Source organism: Nylanderia fulva, unplaced genomic scaffold (genome assembly GCF_048542155.1).
Source record: "Nylanderia fulva isolate GAGA-0341 unplaced genomic scaffold, ASM4854215v1 Scaffold346, whole genome shotgun sequence".
NCBI lineage: Eukaryota > Metazoa > Arthropoda > Insecta > Hymenoptera > Formicidae > Nylanderia > Nylanderia fulva.
This window is the reverse complement of record NW_028190418.1, coordinates 38,848-49,900: the sequence shown is the minus strand read 5'-3', so window position 1 is coordinate 49,900 and position 11,053 is coordinate 38,848. Positions and strand designations below refer to the sequence as shown.

The following is an 11,053-nucleotide window of genomic DNA, read 5'->3' as shown; positions in this document are numbered from 1 at the left end:
ATAAAAAAACAAGGAAAAAGTATTAATTTACAGAAAGATACGGAGAATTTCAGTGGGATTTATGATCGTGTTCTTGACGTTATTTAAGTCGTTTTATATTTATTTTTACTTTTAATTTTATTTTTTTTTTATATCCACCTATTTATTTATTTTTATTTATTTGACTTTATTATGACGATTTAAATTACGAAAGACACATTTGGTTTCGTCTCTATCTTCTTAACGCTTAGTGACTAAGATTCTTGTGAACAGTTAACATCTATTTAATATGTGCTTACTTCTGTCAGTCTTACATTGTTCATCAAAACAAGCGTTAACATTGTCGGTAGTTTGCATAGAAGTTGATTTACTGTTTTAAATTTGGTATGTAACACATTTTTGTATTTAAATGTATAATTAATTGTTGCGAATAAGTGTATTAAATTATAATTATTTTGATTGAACTTTTTATAGATGTACTTGAAAAGGGCTGCAATGACAGCCGAAACGTTGTTGTTGTATTTCAAATAATTATTTATAATAAATTATTGCCAGTCTGGTCGACTTTAAACATTGAGGAGTGGTTTTTTATTAATTATTACTGGCAACCTTAAGGATTATTATTTATTTAATAATAATAATAATAATAACTATTTTTATATTGATGGTCCTGGAGGATCAGGTAAAACATTTGTATGTACAACTATTTATCATTTAGCTAGAATTAAAAATAAACGCGTGTGTACAATGGCTTTTACTGGTATTGCAGCGACTTTACTTCCTAATGGAAGGACAGTTCATAAGATATTTGGATTGCTCGTTCCATTATTTGTTGATTCATCATCTTCCATTAAAATCCAATCAAAAGCAGCTCAATATTTAAAAGAAACTGATATTTTTATTTGGGATGAAGCACCAATGGCACCACGATATGCTTTAGAAATTATGGATCGAACATTGCGTGATATTATGAATAATGACTTTCCTTTTGGCGGAAAAATTGTTTTATTAGATGGTGATTTCAGACAACTTTTGCCTGTTAAACAACATGCTACTCGAAGTAAAATTGTAAATCTTTCTATTAAATTTAGTTATACTTGGAAATATTTTAAAAAATTCTCTTTAATACAAAATATGCGAGTTCTTCCAGAGAAAATTGATTTTGCTAAATTTCTATTAGATATAGGAGATGGATTATTAAATGATTTAAATGATAATATAGAAATTCCTAAATGTTGTATAGTATCTACAAATGTTGATATTGTGGAAGATATATATGGTGATTTAATACGAAAACAAGAATTTGTTAAAATAACTAAATGTGCGATACTTTCTGCAAGAAATGTTGATGTAGACGAAATTAATAAAAGAGTTGTAGAACTATTAGGTGTAACTGGTGAACGAATTTATACAAGTATAGACTGTACTGTAAATGGTGACAATGGTGACATTGGTGAAGCTTTGTTACCAGAATATTTAAATAGTTTATCTCCACCATCTCTTCCTTCTCATGAATTACGTTTGAAACCAAATTGTATCATTATGTTGATTAGAAATCTTAGTATCAATGAAGGTCTTTGTAATGGCACTAGATTAATGGTTAGAGAGCTTGCAGACCATTTATTAAAATGTAAGATTTTAACAGGTGACAAAGCAGGAGATATTATTTTTTTAAATCGTATAACATTATATTGTGAAAATGTATATCCTTTTACTTTTTCTAGAAGACAATTTCCGATAAAATTAGCTTTTGCTATGACAATTAATAAATCACAAGGACAGACATTTGAAAAAATCGGATTAGATCTTTGTAAAGATGTATTTAATCATGGACAACTTTTCACGAGTTCGTTCTTGGCAAGCATTAAAAGTTTACATTGGGAATCAACGAGATAATAGATACGTTAAAAATTATGTATATAAAGAAATATATGTCTAGCTTTATTGTTTTTTAATATATATATATATGATAAAAATAATTTATGTGTTAAAATGATTATAATAATTTAATTTGTAATTTAATTTGTAATTTTTAAACTGATTATAAAATAATTAAATATATTCTATAATATCAAAAATGTGTGAAAAAAAGGAAAGATAATTAATTATTTTTCTAATTTAAATTTTATTAAGAAAAAATTCTAAATTTTGAACATAATATAATTTTATATTTTTTCAATTAATTAAATAAAATATAATGTAAGTAATATTAATTAAATAAAATATTAATGGAACGTAAAGAATATTATATATTTATATTTAATTATATTATATATTACATTATATAATATTATATTATATTGTATAATATTTGTTCGTGATTCGAGGATTTTCACTCAAATGTCGTGAACGCGTGCGGCGGGTTCCGCTCCGCGAGAACGCGGGATGAATGTGCGATGAGAGAGACGGCGGTATAGCGTTGAGAAGGAGCGAGAGAGACAGAGTGATATAACGTTGAGAAGGAAAGAGAGAGACAGAATGATAGTGGACCGCGACCGCGAGACTGAAGATTGAAGACGGGAGCGAGCGAGAGGAACAGATTTATAAATGCACCATGGTTGAATCAAATTAACAACACTGTCATTTATTCACTTTGTCCGAATTAAATATAATGATGCGAATCGTATCACGGACGCGACACTTAGATAGAGTTCCGCGTTCCCGTTACTAACGATAAGTCCGGCCAAGTTGTTCGAATTCTCAAGGTGCGGACGCGATCTCGATCGTATGAATTTTCGTTGGCTTCTGACAAAGAGTCGGCGGGAACGCCGGTTCGCTCCTCAATTTGCCCATGCGAGAAGAAGCAAAACAGTTTGACCGGGAAACACTTCAAGGTGTTTTCTGCGTGCGAAAGTCGTGATAGAACAACGAATAAACAAGAGACGTTGAAAACAAGTCGAAGGGTACTTTCGCGAACGAGAATCTGTCGACGAGAGTCATGCCAAAATATTTAATTTTTAAGACGATAATCACAAAGGACGGCCGTTACTGCGAGGCTGACACAAATAACGCGAGTAATTTAAAAATATTGACACAATAAGCAAGATCGAACGACTTGGCGGAACGACAATTTGAACGACATAAATTTACAGAATAGATAGACTCGAATTTAATAAACGTGTTGACGGTCCTTAACATACCGCTCGCCTCGAAACTATCGTTTCGAAATGTATGCTATGAGTACAAAACTAAGAGAACATTTAGAAGAATTTAACGAGGCGATCGGAATATCGAGAGTACGTATGATTTCCTTTGAAATCGGGAGCGTGAAGTCGCTTTACGTCGGAGGCTCCAGCTTCTCGATATCGATTGGAAGCAGGCATAGCTTATTAATCGGTCGCTTATACTCGGACGCCGCAGTCTTCACCGTAACAACGCGAGTTAATCCGTCTTGACCCGTGTGACATCGTAGTACGCGAGCGAGCTCCCATTTGCAAGGGGGGAGTAGAGGGCTACGCAATAAGACGAGTTGACCGACGCGGATCTCGGTTTTGGCAGGTCGTTTCCACTTGACGCGCTGTTGTAACGTATTTACATAGTCGTCAAGCCATAACTTCCAGAATCTTTCTGAGATCTGGCGCACGAGTTGCCAGCGCGACAGTCTATTTTCGCGAAGATTCAAAACGGAAGGTTCGGGAACTGCGGTCAGGGCCGAGCCGATCAAAAAATGCCCGGGAGTTAACGGTTCATAATCGTCGACCGAGTCGTTGAGAGGAGCGAGCGGTCGGGAATTGAGACACGCCTCCACATTGCATAAGACTGTTGAGAATTCCTCAAATGTGAGAGTATGAGCCCCAATCACTCGACGGAGATGGTGCTTTACACTCCGTACTCCCGCCTCCCATAATCCGCCGAAATGAGGAGCGGAGGGTGGCATAAAGTGCCACGTGATTCGATCGGAAGCGGTTCGATTGAGAAAGTCCGGGTCCCTGATAGCTGCGCGAAACGCGGCGGTAAGCTCGCGTTCGGCGCCCACAAAATTCGTGCCATTATCTGAATACATGGCCGAGGGCAGGCCGCGTCGAGCACAAAATCGAGAAAACGCGCCGATAAACGCTGAGGTTGAGTAGCCCTCCACGAGCTCCAAATGAATGGCGCGAGTCGCCATGCAAATAAAAATCGCGATATACGCTTTTCGTGACGGGATTCCGCGACCAGACAAGGATCGTACGAGCACCGGACCAGCGTAATCCAGTCCGCAATTGAGAAAAGCGCGTGCGGGAGAAGTCACCCGCACGCGAGGCAGATCACCCATCTGTTGGAAGGGAATCGTGGCCCTTTCTCGAGTACAAATAACGCAGCGAAAAATAGTGAGTTTGGCGAGACTTCGGGCGCGCAGTACCCAATACTCGCGTCGTAGCGTAGCGAGCGTTAATTGTAGACCTGCGTGTAGAGATTTTAAATGCACGTGATACAGAACCAAAGCGACTAGCGGATGCGAGGCGAGAATAATCGGGTGTTTAACGGAAAAGGAAAGCGGCGCGTGCGAAAGCCGCCCGCCAACACGGATTAATCCATCCTCGCCGAGGAAAGGGTTGAGCGACAGAATCGAGCTTTTCGAGGATATGGCTCGTTGACTTGTGAGCGCAGCGAACTCGAGAGGGAAGAGCTCTTTCTGAATCCGTCTCAGAACAAACTCTTTCGCGAGTTGACATTCGCGGGCTGATAACGCTAGTGTGTTCTCCCTAACGTCGTCAACGGGAATCGACTGCTTCCGAGTTTTATTGATGAAGCGCATTATATACGCTGTTACGCGAATTAACCGAGGCCACGACGAAAATCTCATCGTAAAGTCGCAGTCAAGTTCCGCCGAAGCTAAATGAGACTGAATACTCTCCTTTTGTTCGATTTGAGTATCGAAATTGTGCGATCGAGAAGTCGACGGCTCGTCGATCGGGTAACGCAACCATGCGGGGCCGCACCACCAGAGTGGGTGAGTTCGAAGGAGAGACCCGGCGATTCCGCGAGATGCGCAATCTGCGGGATTTTCATCGGTGGGAACGTGGTTCCACACCGCGTTCGGAACGCGCGATTGTATCTCTGATACGCGATTCGCGACGAACGTCTTCCATTTGGCCGGTTGTTGCGTGACCCACGCTAAAACGACAGTTGAGTCTGTCCAGCAATAGCACGGGGAGGTGGCGAGACCAAGAGTGGTTCGCACGAATTCGAGTAGCCGAGCCAACAATCCGGCTGCGCATAATTCCAGCCGAGGAATACTGAGGGACTTGATCGGAGCGACCTTTGACTTGCCTATTAGCAAGTGAGAAGAGATTTCGCCAGAGAGAGAAGTGAGCCGAAGATACACGGCCGCTGCGTATGCGTGAGTGGACGCGTCAGAAAATCCGTGCAATTCGCAGCGGACAGTGTCAGACCCTCGCTGAATCCATCGATTCAGTTGGAGACCGTGGAGATCGGCAAGTGAGGCCTGAAGGGCTTCCCACTTTTGCCGGACGTCAGTCGGAAGGACATCGTCCCAGTTGAGTTTAAGCTGCCACAATTGTTGCATAAAGATCTTGGCAGCGATTGTTACTGGCGTGCACCACCCCATTGGATCAAACAATTTGGCAACGTACGAGAGTATTGACCGCTTGGTTTTTGAAACGGACGGAATATGAGTTACGGTAAATTGAAACATATCGGAAGATGGGCTCCAGCTTATGCCTAAGATTCTTAGATGTTCGTCGATTCGAAGAGTGCGATCGCACGCGAGGCCGTGGTTGTCGACCTCGATATCGTTCAGCAGAGCAGCGGAATTGCTCGACCATTTTCTCAATTCGAACCGTCCCCGACCGAGCAAAGCGCAGACCTGATCGCGAGTTTGTTTGAGAAGCGGAATATCATCGGCACCGAACAGAACATCATCGACGTAGATGTTCTCATGCAGGACCGGCGCGGCAAGAGGAAACGAGCTGCCTTCGTCCGTCACGAGCTGTTGTATAACCCGAAGAGCGAGAAAGGGCGCGCACGCTGTCCCGTAAGTAACCGTGGTCAGTTGATAGGACTGCCCGGTATCTGAGCAGCCGGCGCTCCATAAGATTCGCTGGAAGTCGATGTCACGAGAGTCAACACGGATTTGGCGGTACATCTTCGCGATGTCCGCCGCATATACATACCGGAATTGCCGCCATCGCAAGATCACTGCAGGTAACGCCGTCTGGAGTTTCGGACCTGCATGCAAATGATCGTTTAACGAAGTCGAGTTTGTCGTTCGACTTGACGCGAAAAACGACTCTCAATCGCGTAGTGAGACTGCTGTCTCGGATGACAGGATGATGCGGAATATATACGTGCTGAGCGGAAAGAACTGAATCCGGAATTTGACGCATATGACCGAGCGCTTCGTATTCGCGCAAGAAATCGACGTATTCGGATTTTAGAACAGCGTTCGACCGAAATCGTCGGTGAAGACTGGAGAGTGAACGCTCGGCGATAAAACGCGATTCACCAATGTCGATTGGTGGACCGCGCCTGAACGGCAGACGCACGACGTACCGACCGTCAGCATCGCGCGAATGTGTTTGTGCGAAGTGCTGTTCGCACTGTTGTTCTTCTGGGCTGAGAAGCGCGCGACGCGGCACTTCTTTGACTTCCCAGAAACATCTGAGTTCTCGATCGAGAGTATCCGCGCTCGCGCAATGCTGCACGGTAACCGATCGATGCGGCGCACCGGCATCCGACGTGGGGCCTGAGAGGACCCAGCCGAAGATCGTCCGCTGGGCGATCGGTTGTCCGCTCGTTCCTTTCCGAATACCGTCGAGCAATAATTCGGGATAAAGGTCCGCACCGATGATGAGGTCGATAGATTCGGCACTGACGGGAGTCGGATCCGCGAGCGCAAGATCCTGAAGATAGCTCCAATCGCACAGAGAGAATGCCTTAGATGGCGAGTATTTAGTTAAAACTTTGAGTATCGACGCGGTCGTCGTTAACACCGGTGAGTTAGAATTGATCGGAGCGATCTTGACTTGAGCGGCGAAACGACAAGTGCCCGCATCTACGCCGCCGACGGCGGAAATTGAAAGAAGCAATCGAACGCGTTGCAATTTTAAATTTTGAGCGAGACGCTCTGTGATAAAGGTGATTTCTGAGCCTTGATCAAGGAGCGCTCGCACGTTGAGTGTACGACCCGACGGCGAAAAAACAGCAACACGGGCGGTCGCGAGTAGTACATTTTTGCGCGCGGTTACCGTCGAAGTAGAAAATAGTGCCGTTACTGAGTCGTTTTCTTTTTTATCCGACGTCGCGTTTAACACGGTCGTTGAGTTTGGATTGCTAGAAGAAGAGGTCGAGTCAAAATGTAGCATCGAGTGATGTCTATTTTGACAGATTCGACATGAGTATTTGCTCGGGCACGCTTGCACGGCGTGCTTCGAGCTCAAACAATTAATACAGCGATGTGCTGATTTAATGAGTTCAGATCGCTGACTCGGCGTCTTCTTCAAGAATTGCGGGCATTTACTCAAAAAATGCGCAGTTTGACACAAAGGACACGCGAGTTTTGAAACGGTCGCTGACGCGCTTGACACCTTTTGCCCACGCATTTTTTCCGCTTTCGACGGTGACAATTCTTCAAGCGCGCGAACACGCATCTCGAGGAACCGATCGAGAGCTTCGAACAACGGAATTTGCGGGTCCTCACCGGTTTTCAATCGCCATGCCTTCCGAGTAGCATGATCCAATTTTTGCGACACGCAGTGAACGAGAATGTCACTGAGCATCTCCTCGGGCGACCGCTGAAGAGCTCTCAGCGAGGCGATAGCCCGATTCGCTTTGTCGCGAAGTTCGTTGAGTTCGCACGCGGACTCGCGCGTAGCCGTCGGAAGATCGAATAAGGCGGATACGTGCACTTCGACTAATCGGCGCTTATTATCAAAGCGTGAGGCGAGTGTTTTCCACGCGATCTCGAAATTTGTAGCAGTAATCGGAATAGATTTAATGGTATCTAACGCGCGACCAGTAAGGCTTGAGGCTAAAAATTGCATACGCGAAAAGGGAGTGAGATCTTGGTTTTGAATAATAAGCGAAGTAAATCGATCTCGAAAAGATTCCCATTCATCGAGGTTCCCGGAAAAGGGCGGGAGTTTAATCGGCGGTAAATGCGTGAGCGAGAAAGATGAACGATCTATTGTACTCATCGGATGCAGCGGAGACGATGACATCGATGGTGCAGGTTCCAGCTCCTCGAGGCAGTCGGCCATGTAGTCCAGCGTGCCTTCGTAAATCTCCTGGTGACGCTCGAACTCGGCGTCTCGGAAGTAGCTGATGTTAGCTCGTTGCTCTAGTGGGACGATCTGCACGAGGTTGGCGTGTTTGTTCACACAGGTCGTCCAGTTCTCCTTCAAGGTCCCGATCCGTTGCCGAATTTTTGCGGCAGTGTAATTGTTCTTGCCGATCTTCTTAAAATTAGTGAGACTTCGCTCGATAGTTTGCAGCAGAATGATCTGCTGCGCCAGAGGCTCGCTCATGGTAAAGCTCGCTTTGAACTCTCCTTGCTTCGAGGTAGGCGCCTGTCACCGCGCTGGAGTGGAGGAGGCCACAGAACAGATCCGCACAGAGTCACCCCGATCCGGCTCGAAGGACCAAAATTTATGTTCGTGATTCGAGGATTTTCACTCGAATGTCGTGAACGCGTGCGGCGGGTTCCGCTCCGCGAGAACGCGGGATGAATGTGCGATGAGAGAGACGGCGGTATAGCGTTGAGAAGGAGCGAGAGAGACAGAGTGATATAACGTTGAGAAGGAAAGAGAGAGACAGAATGATAGTGGACCGCGACCGCGAGACTGAAGATTGAAGACGGGAGCGAGCGAGAGGAACAGATTTATAAATGCACCATGGTTGAATCAAATTAACAACACTGTCATTTATTCACTTTGTCCGAATTAAATATAATGATGCGAATCGTATCACGGACGCGACACTTAGATAGAGTTCCGCGTTCCCGTTACTAACGATAAGTCCGGCCAAGTTGTTCGAATTCTCAAGGTGCGGACGCGATCTCGATCGTATGAATTTTCGTTGGCTTCTGACAAAGAGTCGGCGGGAACGCCGGTTCGCTCCTCAATTTGCCCATGCGAGAAGAAGCAAAACAGTTTGACCGGGAAACACTTCAAGGTGTTTTCTGCGTGCGAAAGTCGTGATAGAACAACGAATAAACAAGAGACGTTGAAAACAAGTCGAAGGGTACTTTCGCGAACGAGAATCTGTCGACGAGAGTCATGCCAAAATATTTAATTTTTAAGACGATAATCACAAAGGACGGCCGTTACTGCGAGGCTGACACAAATAACGCGAGTAATTTAAAAATATTGACACAATAAGCAAGATCGAACGACTTGGCGGAACGACAATTTGAACGACATAAATTTACAGAATAGATAGACTCGAATTTAATAAACGTGTTGACGGTCCTTAACAATATTATATTATATTATAATATTATATAATATAATAATTCTTATTTTTAATTAAATTTATTCATTTTTCATGTGATAATTAAGCTAACAAGTCGCATGATACATCCATCATCATCCGGGCACGGTAAATTGAGATTACTTCAAACAAGGAAGAATAAAGAATTTTGTACTTGAACGAGAACTCATTATTTTAAATTGTAAGTCTTTTTTTGCGGTATTCTGTAATAAAAATTATATTAATATAATATTATATTTAAATATTAAACTTAATTACATATTATTATGAAAAAATAAAATACACTTAAAAAATATACCAAAAGATTAAAAAAATAAAAAAGAAATAAAAGAAATCAAATAATAAAAAATTTACTTGCTTTTTTATTATTGTTAATTAATTGATAAACTGATAAAAAATAATTTCTTTAAATCTTAATTTATTTTAATATATTTTTGAATAAATAATTCTTAACTTTTTAAAATTTAATAATTAATATCTTTAATATAAAAAAATATTTATATTTAAATAATCAATTTACTTTATTTGAATCTTCTTCAACTTTTCTCTTAATTGGCAAATATACGCCTTTTAACAGTGCCTGTAATGGTATGTGCCCATCTAATTTTTTTATGTTTTTAATATCTTTTACGAGTAGATATATCGGATTATCTGTTAAAAAAAAAATTTTTTAATTAAAATTTAAGTTTACTAGGTAAGTGTTCAGTAATTCACATTGTAAACCAAAATAAATAGATATATATACATATACATAAATTTCTAACTTATTGAAATTTCGTATATTGTATTTTCGTTGTTTTTTATTTATTGTATATTGTTTTGTTGTTGTTTTTATAATATTATTTTGTTATAATTTTAATTCTTTGAAATTTTATAATAAATATAATATGTATAAGATTATATTACCTTTTGATTCAATTACACCTGTCACTTGTATTTTATCCCCTTTTATTATATTTAGTGATTTAAATTCGTCAAAATCGAAATTTATTATATGAACTTCTAATTTAAATTTACCATCTGTAATGGAACCGTAACCGATCAGTTTATTAAATTTGTTATCGAATATTTCTGCGAAGTTTGTTTTCACATAAGCTTTCAATACTGCAAAATATGAAAAATATATTAGAATATACAAAATATGTGATTTAATAAACTACAATATAATAAATCTTATAATTAAAAATGAGTAAAGTTTGAAACATAAATTTAATTGATTTAAAATAAACAAATATTATAAGACAATATATAATATATGCATATAAAACATAAAAATATTTATATGTATATATAAATGTATATTTAATATATTTATTTGTATATATGCATACTATTATATAATTCAAATAATTACAAATAATTAAAAAATATAAAAATTTTTAAATAAACCAAAGAAGAAAAATATAAAAAATATAAAAATATAAAGAAAAATGTATATATATATATATATATATATATATATATATATATATATATATAAATATATGTATATACATATACATATAAAACATAAAAATATTTATATGTATATATAAATGTATATTTATATATACTCATATATATATATATATATATATATATATATATTGTAAGTTGAACGCTCCCACCAAAGATGGTCACGGTCAACACGAGGGAGAGAGGT

The 11,053-nt window shown here is 40.1% G+C and overlaps 1 protein-coding gene across 1 annotated transcript; it reads right to left on the bottom strand.

Moving 5' to 3' along the window:
- Positions 1 to 3,256: 3,256 nt before the first annotated feature.
- Positions 3,257 to 8,447, bottom strand: LOC114944452 (uncharacterized). Its single transcript, XM_029320339.2, has 2 exons — positions 6,096 to 8,447; positions 3,257 to 6,022 (listed from the first exon to the last, which is right to left on the bottom strand). The coding sequence occupies exons 1-2, from the start codon at positions 8,445 to 8,447 to the stop codon at positions 3,257 to 3,259; spliced, it is 5,118 nt and encodes a 1,705-aa protein (XP_029176172.2).
- Between the last annotated feature and the right edge of the window lie 2,606 nt (positions 8,448 to 11,053).

What these genes read in the sequence shown, in the direction of transcription:
- LOC114944452 (XM_029320339.2), bottom strand. Translation starts at nt 8,447, where the DNA reads ATGAGCGAGCCTCTGGCGCAGCAGATCATTCTGCTGCAAACTATCGAG. An exon ending in TTGCGATGGCGGCAATTCCG is followed by an intron (nt 6,023 to 6,095) that starts GTATGTATATGC and finishes ATCGACTTCCAG; the next exon opens with CGAATCTTATGGAGCGCCGG.